At 40.2% G+C, this 19070-nt stretch overlaps 1 protein-coding gene across 1 annotated transcript in view; it reads right to left on the minus strand.

The window, feature by feature from the left end:
* The window catches only part of ASAH2 (N-acylsphingosine amidohydrolase (non-lysosomal ceramidase) 2), a 98632-nt gene that overhangs the window by 38184 nt on the left and 41378 nt on the right, over positions 1 to 19070 (minus strand). Inside the window, exons 9-15 of the mRNA XM_006755840.2 lie at positions 11371 to 11491; positions 9660 to 9785; positions 5340 to 5426; positions 2814 to 2918; positions 2608 to 2689; positions 1357 to 1472; positions 210 to 304 (exon numbers count right to left, since the gene is read on the minus strand). Coding sequence (XP_006755903.1) covers positions 210 to 304; positions 1357 to 1472; positions 2608 to 2689; positions 2814 to 2918; positions 5340 to 5426; positions 9660 to 9785; positions 11371 to 11491 — 732 coding nt within the window. The remainder of the gene's footprint in view (positions 1 to 209; positions 305 to 1356; positions 1473 to 2607; positions 2690 to 2813; positions 2919 to 5339; positions 5427 to 9659; positions 9786 to 11370; positions 11492 to 19070) is intronic.

Here is a 19070-nt window from a genome sequence, read left to right on the forward strand (position 1 = left end):
GAGAGAGAAAAGGAAAGAGAGAGAGAGAGAGAGAGAGAGAGAGAGAGAGAGAGAGAGAGATCGGTTGTTTCCCATCTAAGGATTGAACCCAAAACCTACGTCTGTGCCCTGACTGGGAATCAAACCCAAACATTTTGGAGTAGGGGACCACCTGGCCAGGCCACAATAATTACATTTTTTAAACTACAAAATGAAAAAGAAGGACTTACGTAAGCTCCCCAGGGATAGCAGTTATGGCCAAGGACCCAAGAGCAATGATCTGAACGTCAACAATATCCGGGTGCCAGGGATGAGGTTTGGACAGCTAAGAACCCAAAATACGAACACTGTGTTAGGAATATTTTTCTTTCTATGATCAAGAGACCTGTGATGATCACAGAAGTTTATTGAAGGATGCAAAATGTTTCCAGCTGCTTTTGGTGTCTCCTGCCACCATAGATTTTATGTCTAATTCATGATATAACATTAAGTGTTTTATCTAGTCATAACATGTTAATCTGAAATGCCAATGCCCCATTAACCTGGACGTATTTTCTCATCAATGATGTCTGGTGGACCTGTCAGTGTGGAATCACAATGTGTAACCGACGACCAAGGACCTACTGGAGCACAGTGGTGACTCTCCTCGTACACAAAAAATAAGTAACTCAATCACTTGGATTAGTTTCACTTAATAACTTCTTACTCTAAAAGCACTTCAAATTTTCAGTTACTTTCCACCTTTTCTCAAGAAAATCTATCCTTTTCCGTACTCACATTAGTGTAGAATCTTTCCCTCTATTTCTTCCCTTTCCTCTCTTTCTTCTGCCTGAAGAATTTTAAATGAATATTAGGGGGAAAAACTCTATTAAATTGTTTTCAACATCAACAGTTCATATTATAAACACTGGCATCGCACTTTGACATTTAGAATGTGAAAATCCATGTTCCAAAGGAATAGGAAAAGAATGTTGCTTTAGTTAATAACATTGCCTGGCTTGTGAGAAAACGGAGACATGGACATGTTCCTTTTTATAGGGACTGAGATGTTCTCCTCTACAGAGAATTCTATGTGAACTCCTATCCTTAGGGTAACAGAATGAATCTTAAGTAAGACAACTGTTATTTTTATTCTTCCTTTCTCTGGGTTCTTATTGTTCCAGTTATTTATCATAAATTCAAAATTACAATATTTAATAATCATACCCCTTATTTTTTAGACTCATGGCTTCCATACTTTTGACATTAAATATTTTGTTGTGGGAATATCTGAGTAAGACCTCCCATGCCAATACAGGTATACCATTCACATCCGACAATTCATAAATTTTCAAAAGCAATACACTAATTTCACCATGATAACAAAAAATGCTTTACCTCTCCAGTGTGAATAAGGACGGGCTTTGGTTTCTGACACTCTTTGATTTCATCAGAGGGCCTGCCAAAGAGCTGATCCCGAAGAGTGTCCCAAAATGGATCTGATACTGTTGTCCCTGTTAGGAATGTTTTAATTGATATGACTCTAATTCTCTGGAGAAAATGTCATCATTGTGACAGCTGTTGTACAACAATGCTTTCAGGAGTCTCAGCGATTTCACTAAGATTGTTATTTAATGATTCCAAGACAGTCTGAATAATGGAAGAAGCAAAATTTCCTGTGCATCCTAAAATAGGAGCCATTATTTAATTAGATCTTCAGTGTGGTTGATAGACTAAAAGAATATATTTTGCTCAACATCCTTGAAGTTTTGTTTCTATTGCTCCTTCTCTTCCACATTTGAAGTAAAAACAGTATGGCACAATTCACTGTAGAATTTCCATTTTGAAAACTAAAAATGACACCTCCAATTTGAAGTGTTAGTTGTTTGGCTTGGGGTCCCTGAAAAAGCCTCTCTTGAATCCCCACTTACTTATCTACACAAATACCCACAATCAGGAAAAAACAAAAACCTCGCCTAAGATCCATAATCTGGGGGAAGGTTGTGTTAACTACAAAACCTATCGACTTAGAATCTGTAATCCATTAGGGAAATATAACAATTATAAACGTATGTGGGTCTAATAAAGGAGCACCAAAGTACATAAACCAAAGCCTATTATTACAGTGAAATCAGGATAAAGTTATAAAACCTAAAACAATCAGTTATAAATTAAGGAAGATCCTGGAAATACACACAGGAAGGGGACCTGGGGCCACACGCGTTAGGCTCCTAAAGGCCTCTACCCTGAGGAATTTTGTCTTCCGTAACGGGACAAGGAAAAGAGACACTAATAACCAACCGGAAGAGCCGACTCATGTTGTTGAAGGTACAATGACAACTGCCTCCTGCACCCCCCAATGCCCCCCCGCCCCCCGCCAGCCCAAGCAGACTTTAAAATTATTCACCCACAGACTAAAACACAAAGAGGATTTGTCTCTGATTCTACTTGAATGCATGGAAAGCTGAGTGACAGCAGACACCCGTCCCTGGGAAATCTGGTTGTCATGCACAAACCTGGAGTCCCCGCACACCCCTGGGTTTAGAAAGAAACACAGTCACTGTAGTGGCTACACGTAAACCCTCCTCAGGGGCACAACCCCAAAGCTCCAGAAGCTGGGGCCACAGGTTCCATTCGTCTGCACCTCACCCTGCGTGAAGTTGAAGGTCCCAGGTCCATCGATTGTGCCAGCTGCGAAACTGTAGCCCAGCGCTGGCTTACATGTCTTTGCCTAAAGGAAAGATGTTTAGAACAAAAAGAGGGGGAAAGAAACAGAAGTTAAGCTTCCACTCATGATGAGATCAGCCCCAAGCTTTCCCCTTGTGGCATGGTCAGTGTGACTCAGCAACACTCACCGTGTGTGTGGAATTGAGTGGGACAGTGACATCTGTCATATTCACCCACTGATGAGCCGAAGTCAGGGGTCCAGTTAACTCCTGGGAAGCCAAGGCATACAGCGCCTAGAAAACCCACAGAAGCTCGCTGTTAAGAGCTAAAATGAGCATTACCACTGCATCCAGTAAGTACCAATTGGGAGAAGGATCTCAGACAAGTTTTATTCTGCTGGGCCCATAGCAGTAGCCACTACACAGGTGATCTCTCTGCCAACTTGTTGCTTCCCTGAAGATGGAAGGCCCTGGATGGCTGACCTGTGCTTTCCCCCACAAAGATGAACCCGTAGTGATCCAGGATGGGGCACAAAAGGCCCCAATCTCACTGGAAAGACGGTCAAGAAAATGTGAGATTAGAAGTAGGAGGGCTGGTCAAGAAAATGTGAGATTAGAAGTAGGAGGGCTGCGTGACTTTCTTCGCCAGAACAAGAGTGTATCCTCGGGCATCCTCAGTCCTTGAGGCCTCTGGCAGGGCTGGCTTGAGGAGATGCCAAAGGGCGGCTTGAAAACTTCAGGCCCCACTTCATCTGCATAAACTCCCCTAACATCCTGCTGCTCTTTGATGATCTTTTTTTCCCCCAATGTGGTCAACTGATGCTTTTTCAGTCTTATGGGAAAAGTGAGTCAATCCATGATTAGAAATGTTTTTACTGATCTGTATACAACAGAGGCAAATCCTGCTTCGGTAGAAGTCCCTTTGCCGGAGGCCTAACTCATTTCCACACCATCCCAGTTTCAACTGCCCCCTGGGAGCTCTGAGCTGAGTGACCCCAGATGCAGCTGCCTCCCTGGTGAGGAGGCCAGTTGTGCCTTGCTGAGAAGAGAATGCAGAATGCAGAATGTGGGACAAATCCCTCTGGCTCCCAGGCCCAGAAAGATAACAAAATTTCTGACACCTAATTGTGTCACAGATGCACTCCCTAAATAGAATCTGTTAATTTAGAGCAATCCACTGATAATACCACAGTAATTAAAAAGAAACTGCAGCAATTAGGGCTGGCTAGTGTCTGGTGTTTTTAAAGGTGCTTTTGATCTTCCTTAATTGCTGCTGAAACATTTTAGAATCATTGGAACAAAATATTTACTTATACTCACACGCACACGCGTGTGTGTACAAGAAAGGTATAATTAAGCTATGAAAAGGAAGAGACTTAACTCTCGTTATCAGAGATATCTCAACTCTCCAGCTCATCTTGTAGGTCAGAAATCTCTCCATTGAAGCTGACACATAATATGGGACTAAATGAAAGATCAAATTTAGAAGAGGAAAGAGAGTAGAGTAAATCATAGTAATCTTGCTGTAAACCAGGTTCCCTCTCAAAAAAAAAAAAAAGTTAAGATAACATGGATGATCTTTGCCATATCAAAGAGGACTAGAACTCATTTGAATCCAAATTGTGAGAGCAGTGAGTTGTGGGGCTCAGCTTTGCATTGTCACCGAAGGAAAAGTTAAGAAATGCATCACCATTAAACCAGTATTATGTGAAATGTTGAAGGGTATCCTTGAAGAAGAAGAAAGAAGAAAGAAGAAGAAAGAAGAAAGAAGAAAGAAGAAAGGAGAAAGGAGAAAGAAGAAAGAAGAAGAAGAAGAAGAAGAAGAAGAAGAGAAAAGATTAAAATATTAACAATAAAGTAAATATATACCTATCAACAATTGAATCTAAAAATCAAAATAAACAAAGAAGAAATCTGACAAACAAAATAAACTGAAGAATAAAATAGCATCGGAAACATGGAAACATGGAACACACTGATGAATCTCAGAGGGAAGGAGGGGGTAAGAAGAGACTAACCAAAGATTTTATGTGAATATGTGCATCATCTATGGACACAGACAATAGGTTGCTGAAGGCCTGGGGTGGGGCGGGGCGGGAACCAGGGAACGAGGTGGAGGGAGACAATGGGAGGAAAAGGAGGACATCTGTAATACTTTCAACAATAAAGATTTTTTAAAAAGAAATGGCTAAGTGATTTGGCAGGCAAATCCCTGAGAGATTTTCAAGCCTCTGAAACAGTCTGGTCATATATGCCATGCTAATTGCAAACCTTACAATCTAGCTACCATCCCACTGCCCGAAGCAAGCCCTCTGGCAGAAGTAAAATGTGCTTCCTGTAAGTGGTTGGACCAGGCAGTCAGAGAGAGATTCCTGTGTGGCTTGTGCAAGAAACCTTCCCAACTGCCCTGGAGCAGCAACCAGCTTTCCAGACCCCTCGGTGCTGCTTGAGCTCTTGTCTTCCTCACAGTTAGGGACTTCCTAAAGAACACGTCAGCAGATCTTCAAGAACAATCCTATATAATCCTATATCATAAAAAGCTAATATGCTAATTAGACCCAAAAGCAGAACAACAGTCCCCATGACCTTTCAGACGACCCGTCTGGACGACCTTCTGGACGAAGCCGGGGCTGCAAGGGCCGAGCCCCTTGCACAAATTTCATGCATCAGGCCTCTAGTTTTAAATGAAGATCAAAGAGTGGGTGCACGGCTTACCGAAGCTCTCTGGTAGAGGATCCGTCCTATAATTTGTGTGCTGTCGAGCATATCCTGTCCAGGTCCCCTAGCCATGCACATGGTAGCCTTGAACAAAATGAGACAGATGGGTTCTTGGTGAATAAAGCAAGTATTTTATGCCTGGCTGGTATGGCTCAGTGGTTGAGCATCAACCTATGAGCCAGGAGGTCACGGTTCAATTCCAAGTCAGGGTATATGCCGGGGTAGCGGCCTTGATCCCCAGTAGGGGCTATGTAGGAGGCAGCTGATCAATGATTTTTCTGTCATCATTGATGTTTCTATCTCTCGCCCCCGCTCCCTTCCTCTCTGAAATCAATAAAAATGTATTTTTTAAAAAGAAATTATTTTAAGAAATGGACAATTACAAGTGAATCTAAGCAACTATAATTTTAAGACACATTATAGCTTTTCTTTTCAGATATTCTCTCAACTTATAGGTTACGAAAAACAAAAGCATTAATTGAACTGGAGCTGCGAACACCTTTAGAAATCATCTATTCCAGCACTTAGCTTAAAAATAAGGAAAATGAGGTTCCATGTGTTAGAGGATTTGCCAAAGATTATTCAGATAGCTAAGACCTAACTCCACATCTCTCCATTGGCTGCACACATCTCTACTTGCTTGTTCTTGCCTGGGGCTCTTGGTCATGATCACCTTAAACTGAAACTCAGTTAAAATTATATTGGAAAAGCTAGCTGACCTTCAGGGGGAAAAAAATCAGTAAATAAATATGACTCCATACCTTATTTCTTACATCAGAATAATTTGAGATTAATCAGATGTTTCAATATTACAAATGAAATAAAAAGTATTGAAAACAAGAGTGCATATATTTTAAAGTCTTAAGGGTATAGAAGTCCCTTCTAAAATTATATAGAACAGGCTAAATACATCTGACAACTTAAACATTTTAAATATTCATATGTGGAAAATGAAAACATAAGTAAAGCTGAAAGACAACTGACAAATCAAGGGGGGGGGTTTGTATTGTTTATGACAAACTAAGACTTTAAAATATTAGGAACTTGGAAAAGTCAGTAAGAAAAATATCTTTATTAATACCTTTTGGTTCATCCATATTGAGTTAGATCATCTCTTATTTGCAGTAAAAAGCATCTTTTTTAAATATATTTTATTGATTTTTTACAGAGAGGAAGGGAGAGGGATAGAGAGTTAGAAACATCAATGAGAGAGAAACATTGATCAGCTGCCTCCTGCATACTCCCCACTGGGGATGTGTCCGCAACCAAGGTACATGCCCTTGACTGGAATTGAACCTGGGACCCTTGAGTCTGCAGGCCGACGCTCTATCCACTGAGCCAAACTGGCCAGGGCAGTAAAAAGCATCTTATCTGCATATCAAAATCACCACCTTATATACCTTAAATTACACAAGGTTATATGTCAATTATATCTCAATAAAGCTGGGGGGAAAATAATCACCATAATGAATACATGATGGAATGCAGATGAAATAGGCAATGCACAAAAAGAAATGTAAATAGCCATTCAATATGAAATATGTTCAAGCTCATGAATAATTAAATATAAGTTGAAGCTGCAAAGAGAACTTGCATATTGTGTTGGTGAAAACGGAACGGCTGACAGTCCTGGTGCTGGTGGGAGACCGTCCCTCATGCACTGGGGTGGAAATGTGATGAGAGAGTGTTTGGGCTATGTGCAGCATTCGTTAGGGGTCCTTTCTCTTTGACAGCAAACTCACTTTCAAGAATTTGGCTTATGGCGAAACTCTTACTCGTTTGACAAAATATGTATGACAAGCAGAGTGACCACAGCATGCTTATATCAAGAAGGGAAGAAAAGATGGGAGAGAGGGTGTGAAGGAAGGAAGAAGTCAGGGAAAGAAAATACTCATCAGCAGGGGACTGGTTAACTATGATACTCAATATTGAAAATTACGAGGGGTTTTATTTATTTTTTTAAATATGTTTACATTCATTTCAGAGAGAGGAAGGGAGAGGGAGAGAGAGATAGAAATTTTAATGATGAGAGAGAATCATTGATTGACTGCCTCCTGCACACCCCCTCCTGGGGATTGGGCCCACAACCCAGGCATGCGCCCTGACCAGGCATCAAACCATGACCTCCTGGTGCATGGCACAATGCTCAACCACTGAGCCACACTTGCCAGGCACGGAGGGATGTTAAATGATGTTTTAAAGCACATTTATTGGAAATAAGGAAGCTGGTTATAGACTAGTATTGCCGTGTGATCCCACTTATGTAAAATTTTACATGTATATATGTATGCATGGATGTACAAACTATCTAGAAGTTCATTAACATTTTAACAGGTTAACTTATGGGATGAGGGTGCTCCTTTTCATAGTTTTATTTTCTGAATTTTTCCATATTATTTGAATGTGTAACAAGCATATATCTTTCCCTAAAAAATATTAAAACCTTTTTCTAAACTGAAGCTGTTGTGTTTTTAAAGGACCCACACTAAAGCAGAAGACATGGCAGCGTCTGCCTTCTTTCCTTCCCCCTTCCTCTTTCTTCTGTGAATCCTGACTTTGCTCAGAAAGCCATCCCCGCCCCGCCCTCCCCGTTGTGGCCAATGTTCCCATTCCTTGTTCCTGGTAAGTCTAAGGCTCCAGGGCTAGGCCTTGCTAAGATTGGCCAGGAACCCAACCTAAGCCACTCAGCACATACCATTCCCCCAGCAACTGTTTTGTTCCAGGGATGGACATGTGACAGAAATTGACCCAATCAGATAAGAGAGACCTTTTATTCTATGTTGGAGAAGTTCTCTCTCTCCTACTTTATATGGGGGTGGGGGGAGGGGAGCATACCCCTTCCTTACTGCCACCTGCAGCCCTGCAAACCTGAGGGAAGCTGACTCAACCCAACGCATGGAGGGGAGCAGAGGAAAACAGAATTCTATTGGGGGCATGACTTTGTTGTAATATTTTCAGATTATAAACTATGCTCAGCGTAAAAAATAACAAAATGTATAAATAAAAATAATAAATACAAAATAACTAAAATGAAACCTATTTATAATAGTATCAAAAAGAGAACATCATAGTCAACAATTCAGTGTGTTTCACTTTATCTTTTTACAATGATACACTGATTTTCAAAACTGCAATCACAATGAATATACATTATTAAGTCCTGATTTTTTTTTAGTCAACATCATGTATTATGAGTTTTTCCCACTTTAAGTATTTCAACAGAAGACATTAAGTTGATGCATAATGTTCTGCTGCAAATAAGTATAATAATGTTTTAACCATCTCATCTATGAATTTTGTAATTTAGTAAGTAGTTATCAAATCTACTGTGAATTAATAATGTGTAGAAATGTTGCAAATAAAGGGTAACACAGAATACTTTCTACATAAAAATAGCAATATATAATAGAAAAGTGTAATTGTTGAAACTGTATTGCTCATTGGGTGGGGTTGATTGGAATAAAGTAAATAGTCCAGAAACAGTGTTAAATAAAAGCAATATTACAGGTGAAATGTTCTTTAAACACAAAGAATAAGACACAGAAATTAGCATCTGCTGCTCATGTCTAAGCTGAATAATCTAAATGAGCTTGGGGGGGCGGGGGCTGGGGAGGATAAATAAATGATGGTACGGCCTCATTTGTCTTTGAAACTTACCACACCGATCCACATATAATCATAAAAATATTTTTAAGACAAAGTTGAGTGGAAAACTGAAATCCTGCACCAATAAAAAAAAATCAGTAAGTAAGTTATAAATGTTGTTTGTGGTTACGCAGACAAATACATAGGAAGTCATTCCATAGGTAACTGCTAGAAGGGGTGGGGCAGGACGGAGGTGATAGGGTCTTTCACTTTTGACTGTTCTCTATGCTTTCTTATTGTTGGAGTTCTGACAGCAAGATTTTTGCCATTTTAAAAGAAAAAAATTATCTTATATTGTTTTTGTGTGTGTGGTTGTTTTTCTTAATCCATAGCTTTACTAATGAGTGAGCAATGTCTCGGGCAGACAGTTTGGGGTACTGTTTCCACAGAAATGCCCAGGCATCATGTTTCAGGCGGCCCACGCTTGGGGAAGGATATCTAATCTCTGACATTTCCTAAATTGCCTCACCATTCAAAAAACTTCACAATCACATAGAAAATTATAATTTTATCTCATTGACATTTCGTGGGTGCTTTTGGGCAGAGCAGTTGATAGAGGTAAGTAGGCCGGTGTATACTTGAGGAAAACCTACCTGTCAATGAACGATGAATCTTCAAACATAAAAGATACATGACATGCCAAAGCGAAGATTTCCTGGCATAGGTACCTACCCCGCCAATGGGACAAGTGCTGTTGGCGTTATCACAGGACTCTCCGGTGTTGGCACAACGTGGGCCGAGAATATTGGGGGACACATCTCCTAGGTTCGATGAAGCAAAGGCTGCTACAAACGGCCCCTGCCAAGAGAAACAGCAGTTGCCTTTTATTCTGTCTTCCCCACGCCTCCCATTCAAAACGCAAACATTCCATCTGCTTCGGTGAACTACCCAAAACCATTTGCCCACAATAAAAAGGAGGGTGTACATACAATAATCTAAGGAAATGCTTTACTCCGGAAAAGGCTCCCAGTACAGTCAGTGTTCCTGTTGTCACTTGTGACTTTCCGATTCTCAATAGAGCAGCTTCAAGCAGGACACTTTCAAATTCGTGCCTCAAGCAGAAGCACGCTGACAAGGAACACAGCGCACAAGTTACAAAAGGCTGACATGTCAATTTCGCCGCTGGTGTTGAACCTAGAGATCCAAGATGCAGTTGCCCTTTAAGAATACCTATCCTATTGGCTTAAAAAGAGAGGAGCCAATCCGGACTTTCCTGTTGTGAAACTGAACCTAAATACAGTGTCCACCATCCAGGCTGATGCTTCTACGCATCGTTTCTCTATCTCTTCAACCCGAAGTAACCTTTTAGAGTGGTACAAGGCAGTCACCTCAAGCCACTGTCCTCCCATTCTGTCCTTTTTTCTTTTTCTTTTTTTTTTTGGTTGGCTGGAACTATTCCAAGTGGCTTTTTTATTGCCTTTATTGAGGTGATATTGGTTAATAAAATGATATAGGTTTCAAGTGTATAATTCTGTAATACATCATCTGTATATTGTATTGTGTGTTCACCACACAAAATGGTTCTGTCACCATTTGTGTTCCCTTGACCCCCTTCTACCTGTCTCCACTCCCTTACCCTCTGGTAATCACCACACTATTATCTGTGTTTATGAGTTTTGGGGGTTGGTGAATTTTGTATCAGTATCTTCATAACAGAGCATTATTCTAGTCAAGGGCCCGGGACTCTCATCCCATCATATATCATTCATTCTAGGCCTTAGGTGCTGGTGGCAAGCAGACAGGGTCCCTCCTCCCCCCTAGCTAGCTGTAATCTTTATTGTATACAGATCTGAGCAGCATCTGGAGTGCATGGACTGGGTTCCTGGCCCCCATCTCCGATCCAGTCACTCACTGAGTTTCAAAGTTACAAACAAGTCTGATGGATTAGGACTGTCTCTGACCTAGGCCTTATGACTGGAAAGTAGAACAATGTCCTGGAAAGGAAATTCACATGAAGAGGGATGTCTGGGCCAGTGAAAAGGACTCGGCACCTGTCCTCATTCAGATTATTATACCATTACAGAGATGCTTAGTACTTTTAGAACTCTGAAAACAAAAGTAAACGTCAATACAATTCACCATGTTTCCAAGTTGATAAAAATGATTATATATTACAAAAACCTTGAACTTGCCCTCCTTTATCCAACTAATTATAACTTTATGATGCCATCAATAAAGGTAGTGTTGGACACAGTTTATTGGTCATTTTGAATTTTTCTTTTCCTACTAGGTAAGATGAAATTTTTTTTTAATATAAGTATATCAGTATGTGATGCCCATACTGGCACTTTACTCTGAAAACTTGAATCAGCCATTTTGAATATTGCATGAGTGATGATACTCAATGAATTAAAGTGAAGTTTTCAATAACACAAATTCTTACCTGTCCAGGTAAATGTCCTTTGTTCTTCTCTCGCTCAAACAGGTAAGACGCATAGCCCATATTGTCACTATTTACAAGATGGTTGCTGTTGTTCATGCTGACAGGGTGGATGGCAAACCAGCTGTAACAGAGCAAGAAGCCTAAATTAATGAAGAAAATCAGATAACTGGGGCCAAAAAGGATGACCAGGATTTCTGTTAAGTTCTCCCCAACAGAAAAAAAAAAAAAAAACTTAATCATAGGCATTCACATGTAGGTGCTTTCATTGTCAATGAGCTTACATTACTAATAATATACTTAAGAAGTCTGATCATTGACTTAAATGTAAAATACAAAACTATTTTTATGAATATTTCTTCTTCATCATCATCAGCAGCAGCAGCTTTTAACAAGAGCCAAGGTTGGTCAGTTATCAGATGATATACCTAAAGAACTGTATGACATAGACTTTGTCCTTCAAGAAGGCACACATATAATAATTGTTCAAATCAGTCCAAACGAATTCAACAGACACTTACTGAGAGTCTGCTGTGTGCCAAGCCCTGAATAAACTGCAGTTTGCTTTCAGAATCTTCCAGAAGACAAAGATGTGAACAAAAGCCCTTACTATAGTGTGATGAAGGTTATAAAGTTTTGGGGGACCACAGATGATGAGCAATTCATTCTTAAGGACATTCCAAGGAGAGAGAACAGCAGAGTACCAGCATGGAGGCATAAAAGAGGATGGTATGCATAATTCAATATAGCCTCCTGCACGGTAATAGCTTCCGTGTAGAGCTATACAGTTGACAAATTAACATCACATCTGTTACTTTATTTGACCTTCACAACAACCCTGAGAGAAATGCTGTTAATACCTCCACTCTGCAAGGTGTCTCAGAGAAGCAAAACGGTGGCCCAATTGCCATAGGACCAAGGCTCAAGTTTGGGTCTTGTGACACCTTGTCCAGTGGCCTTTGTAGATCAAACCTCCACACAGTGAAAAAGATACTTACAGAATGAAAGGCTGTAGAGCAGATGAACTGGAATGATCAAGAAAAGAGACATGCCAATTCATAAAGTTTTAAGCTATTTTCGGATTTTTAAAAAAGGTTTTGTTGATTTAATCCTTCACTGGAAACTTTTGAAACATTTCAGCTTCCGTTCCTACCTACATGATACTGGGCACCAAACTGGACATTGACATAATGACTGAGGATGTTTTGGGACTTGAACGTCATCACGTAGGATTCAGTCCTCACTGCCCAATAGACGTATATGCAGGTCAGAGGTGGCCAGTATAACGCCCATGGGGGCTGGGTAGGCAATCTCAATGAGGAGAGCTGGTTGGTGCAACAGGGACTAGTGAGGACCATGGGGGTCTTCAGGCACTCGCACACGGGAAGGGCTACAGTCTCACTGTGCTGCAGCCAAATGCACCAGCTGGGCGTGTGAGCCAGGGCTGCCAGATCTTTCCAGAGAAACCACAAACCTTGTTTTTGTGAAATATTTATCTACTTAAAATTCTTACAGAAAGCAATGCATGGAAACAAAGGAGGGGAATGGTTACAAATTGACAGACTTAGGACACGTACCCAACAAATAGCATTTGTGAACTGTGCTGGGATACTGATTCAAACAAAATAACTATAAAACTTATTAGGACCTAATAGAAGGTGACAGGAGAAGATCTGGCTTTGGTGGTGGGCACACGGTACAATAAACAGATCTTGTAACATAGAAACCCATATCCAAAACCTATATGTTTATGTTGACCAATGTCACCCAATGAATATTTTTAAAAAGACTTATTGATGCAATCAGGAAAATTAAACATGAGCTGGGTTTTAGATCCTATTATGAAATTAATTTTAATTGTGTTGGCTGTAATAACAGATTATAATTATACTTTTAAAGCGTTTATCTGATACTAAAATATTGATAAGTGAAAAAATATGTCTAGCATTTGCTTTTAAATACTCTAGCAAAACACACAAGTAAAAAGGAGAAGAATGAAATAGAATGGCAGAATATTGCTAATTATTGAGCTGATTGAATATTGCTAACTATTGAGCTGGTTAATAGTTATGTGGAAATTTATTAGACTAATCACTCTAAATTGGTATATATTTGAAACTTTTTATAATAGTTTCTTTTTTATCTTGACACCCATTTCAATTTTTTTAAAAAACAGTGTAAGGCCTCATTCACCAGCCAGTAGGATTAATTCAATGCCTATGGTATATATTTGCCACAGTGCAAAACGACAGAGGTTTAGGCTGGACACAGTTCAAAGGTCATCCCCTAGAACTTACTTGCAAGGTTTCTATATTTTAAAAAACCCTTACATTCGTTTCTATTTTGTGGTTTGTCTCTTTCTCCTAAAATTTAAGTGCCAAGAAAATTCTACTCTAGTAGTGTTTTCCAGTTAGCTGGAGTCTGCTTTTCTGTTTTATTCCATTTGAAAATGGGGTGGTGGCCGAAACCGGTTTGGCTCAGTGGATAGAGCGTCGGACTGTGGACTGAAGGGTCCCAGGTTCGGTTCCGGTCAAGGGCATGTACCTGGGTTGCGGGCACATCCCCAGTAGGAGATGTGCAGGAGGCAGCTGATCGATGTTTCTCTCTCATCGATGTTTCTAACTCTCTATCTCTCTCCCTTCTTCTCTGTAAAAAATCAATAAAATATATTAAAAAAAAAAAAGAAAGAAAGAAAATGGGGTGGTGGCCATGACAAGTCCATGACTCCCCAACCAAAATATTTCCATCTAATACAATCACACCGAGGCTGGCCAGACCACAGCCTCTCCAATGCAATCGAGGAAAACTGTAGAACAAGTCTATCAACGCTATCATTTAACATGCATGAGATGAAGGATTTTCCCAACAGGATCTCAGCTTGTCCTTACGAAGAACCCGTGGAGTCAGATGCCATCATTATCCTCATTTGACAACCAATGAAGTCTCAGAGGGATGACATAACCTGACCAAGGTCACCAGGTGCAAGTCAAGAAGCAGGATATGCATCCAGGTTTGTCAGACCATAAAGCCCACGTTCTTATCTGCTATGGGATACTGACTCCGTCCCTCTGTTCATTCACTTTCTCGTTTCAATGCCCATTTCATAACTGTGACTCTGTGCCAGATGCTGGGGACATAGAGATGAATGAGGCATCATCGTGACCTTAATAAATGCTTCATGGAGGATCTGACATTTGAGCTGGATCTTAAAAGATGAGTAGGAACCTGGAAGGGGGGTAGGGGGGTCACTGGAAAAAATCATTCATTGCAAAGGCATGCAGGTGGGACGAGGTGCAATGTGTCCAGATAATGGATAGTCACAGTGGCCAGAGCAGAACACATGAGGAAAAGAGCAGAGGTGGTTGTGCCATTCATTCCATCAACATGAACTTATTAGTAGCCACGTGTGTGTCTAGCATTGCATTAAACCCCAAGGAACACAGAGAGGAATGAGCTGAGTTCTATACCATCAAGAAATCACAAAAATATCTGTGGAGAAGGTAAATGCTAAGAATTTTGGTCTACTAATTAGACTACAAACTTGAATTCTTATTTATTTCATTGAGTTATTTTCATTTATGTTAGCCCTTATAAAATTAACTGAACCTTTTCTCTATAAAAAGAAAATTTAAAAAGCATTCAAAAAAGTTATTTAAATATAAGAAAAAGAAGATGCTATATATTTTCTTCACTGTCCTTTGAAATATGTGCTATTAAAATATCAGGCTTGTCACAGCAACCAAAGTACTGTGGTAATAGTATAAATTATGAATATGTATAAAGATATGAACAAAGGTGGTCATTTCAAGTTAAGAAGGCTGTACTCGCAACTTCTTTTATCTGGTCAGAAATATATTCATCAAAGCAAAGTTCAAAAGAGAAGAAGAAAGGTGTAGGTAGTTTCAAAAGAAATCAGACTACAGACATAAAAGGAGGACTATGTCCCTGTTCATAAACACTTTAAAATAATGATTATGTCACAGCTGGGATGTACAAGAGGAAGCAGGGCTCGACTCGAGTCAGGCTGACCCAAGCAAGGTACTGAGGAAAGACAAGAGAGTTGATATTTTACCCTATTTAGTAGCAAAGCTAGTTAAAATTTCTGAGTCTCTTTTCCCAAGACTGAAAAATAATAGATTTCAACTATGCTATGTGAAACAATAAACACCAAATTATTATAGGATATTATCATTATTTTCTTATACAATGTTATGGAGGCATTTGAAGGAAAAGATTTCTAGGGCCTCTTTCAATGTGGACATTGTGTGCTTCCTAATTTGAAACAGAAAAAAAAAAGCCGAATGCAAAAATTGAGCTTCTTAAATATTCTAAAATAGTAACAAACCATCCTAGGTTCCATTTTCCCAGGCCTGGGCCATCGTGTCCCACATGCAGAAAGGTGACTGACAGAGCAGTTAAGTGGAAGCTGAAATCCGGCCGCTGCTCTGCTCACCTACCTGGGCACCTCACTCAGCCCAGGGAAGGGAACACCTGTGTGTGATTTGCATCAAGGCCCTATGTGCTAGCTGTCACCCTCTACTACCTAAATGTCCACCAATGGGGAAAGGGAATATTGTACATCCATCTATTCAAAGGAAGTGTTTATGAACATGGGAGTTCCATGTAATTACAAGGGAGCTTGTTGGGTAAATACAATAGAGGAAGCTGTACTCAGTTGAATAGTATCCGCGCCCCCCCCCCCAAAAAAAAAATGTCTACTGGAATCTCAAAATGTGACTTTATTTGGAAATAGAGTTTTTACAAATGTAATCAAGGTAAAGAGCAAGTGATACTACTGGCTTAGGTTGGGTCTAAATCCACTGTCTGGTGACCTGGTAGCAAAGAGAGACACAAAGAGAGTTGGAGAAGTAGCTGATGGGAAGATGGAGGCAGAGATTGGAGTGGTTTGGCTACAAGCCAAGAATTGCTGGAACTAGGAGAGAGGCATAGGACAGGCTTTCCCTCAGAGCCTCCGGAAGAACCAACCCTGCCAACATCTTGATTTTGAACTTCTGGCCTCCTCACCTGTGAGAATGTTAATTTCTATTGTTTAGAGCCAGCCAGCCAGTCTATAGTAATTTCCTTTGGCAGCCCTAAGAAACTAATACAGAGGCCATATGTTTTAGTGGCTAAGAGTATAGCTCCACAATCAGACACAGGTTACTTAATCTATTACTTAATAGAAGTTACTTAATACAGAACCTCAGTATTTCTATCTGTATCATAAAGATGATAGTATCTATCTCATAGCATTTGACAGTTAAAGGAACAAATACATCTAAAGACTGAACAAATCCTATATAATAAAGAGGTAATATGCAAATTGACCCCATGCCCTCACAAGATGGCTGCCTACGACCAGGCCAGCAGGGAGGTTAGTGAGGGATGACCAAACGACTGAACAAGCAGGCTGCATGGGGCGACCAGGCCGGCAGGGGGGTTAGTGAGGGACGACCAAATGACTGAACAGCAGGCTGTGTGGGGCAACCAGGCCAGCAGGGGGGTTAGCGAGGGATGACCAAGCAACTGAACAGCAGGCTGCATGAGACAACCAGGCTGGCAGGGGGGGAAGTTGAGAGGGACCAGGAAGGCGGGGGGGGGCAGTTAGGGGTGACCAGGTAGGCAGGCAGGTGAGCAATTAGGAGCCAGCAGTAAAAGATTGTGAGAGGGATGTCCGACTGCCGGTTTAGGCCCAATCCTATGCGGACATCCCTCAAGGGGTCCTGGATTGGAGAGGGTGCAGGCTTGGCTGAGGGGACCCCCTCCCTCCATGCATGAATTTCATACACTGGGCCTCTAGTATATCTATAAGAATGGAATAAGTCATCACAATGATGATAATGATGATGATGATGATGATGATGATGATGATGATATTGATACTTCTGCAGCTGCTGATGATGATGATTACCGATATAAAGGGAAAAGAGCTATGAAGCTCTGAATACATGTGTGTATATATATATTTCCTAAGATTAACATAATGGTGTGAGTGTGTGTGTATTCAAAACATGTATATTCAACTTAAATGATATAGGCATGAAATAATTAAATGAGAAAACGCTGCCCTCTTGTGGCAGAGACTTGAGGGCTTACAAAATACCCGTGTGCCAAGTCCTAGCCACCAGATGGGGAGGGAGAATTGAGGGGCTGGGTGAAAATGGTGAAGGGATTGAGAAGTACAGATTGGTAGTTACAGAATAGTCACAGAGATGTACATTCCAGCATAGGAAGTATAGTCAATAATATTCTAATAACAGGTGGGTACTTGGAACATTGGGGAGACCACTCTGAAAAGCACATGATTTTTTAACCACTATGCTATACATCTGAAACTATCACAGAATAGTACTAAATATAAACTGCAATTGAAAAGCAAAGTAAAATAAATAAATAAAAATTTTTAAAATACCCACCTGCTTCTCTATCTCCCAGGGGTCCCCTCAGCCTGGCCTGCACCCTTTAGCAGCCCGGGAAGCCTTTAGGAGATGTCCAACTGGCTTAGCACCACTGCACTTGCCAGCCATCAGCCGGCTTGTGGGAGTGCACTGACCACCAGGGGGCATCTCCTACATTGAGCATCTGCCCCCTGGTGGTCAGTGCATATCATAGCGACCAATTATTCTGCTGTCCAGTTGATTTGCATATTACCCTTTTATTATATAGGATATGAGATGACAGTCATTGTGACCATCTTTGGAAACCACAATCTGCCATTTAAAACTTTTTTTGAAAAGCCCTATCAATCCTACAAAGGTAGGAGGTTAGGGGGAAAAGCATTGAAAAAGTGAGGCAAATGGCACAAAGCGAAAGATACAGAAAATAATCCAGATATATAATAATCATAATTCCTGAGATCAAACTCATTCATTAAAAGACAAAGATAGAATAAAAAAAAAAGTATGTGATATTTATGAGACACCTCTAAAATGTAAGAAGAAAATAACTGCAAAATATACATGGAAAATTCTACCCTGCAGAGAGAAATGAGTTAGCTATATTAACTTAAGAGTACATAGACTTTGAGACCAAAAAACTCATGTATATATATAGAGAGAGTCACTACAAAAAAAACCCCACTTGATAGTCTCAGTACACGGAGATAATATAATTAATATTTTTCACAGTATTTTAAAGCTTCTAGTGCCCAGAATGAGAGATACCAAGTAAGCATCCACATGTACACATTGACCTTTCAGTCATGCTGACTCCTTATAATATGTTCCATGTAGGGACAGGGCAGAAGAAAATGTACCTAAACATTAACTATGGTTGACTTGATGAAGGATAACTGAGTTAATTTTTCTTTCACTTTCCTATATTTTTCAAGTTTTCACTGCTGAGTACATATTATTTTTATACCGGTGGAGAAAATTGGAAAAAAATAACAACTTTCTAAATCTCTTTGGATTAAGAATTTTCCAGAAATCCAACAATCAAGTAAGTCCAGCGTCTTTTACTAGTTATGACAACTGGTTTTTATGGTTCTGGTTTCTTAACTTGAGACTAATTAACAAGCATGATTTACCTGTTATCAGTCAGCTCTTGTTATCAATGAGCCCTTACTAAGCACCTTACTTTGTAGGTTGATAGCTCAGACATCGAATGAAATCTCACAGCCAGGGCCTATGTATGCTCTCCCGGAGAGAACAAGACAGACGGACTGATAAAAAAGGTGGAGCAGGAAGAAAGCAGAAAATTTC

Source organism: Myotis davidii, unplaced genomic scaffold (assembly GCF_000327345.1).
Source record: "Myotis davidii unplaced genomic scaffold, ASM32734v1 scaffold933, whole genome shotgun sequence".
Lineage (NCBI taxonomy): Eukaryota > Metazoa > Chordata > Mammalia > Chiroptera > Vespertilionidae > Myotis > Myotis davidii.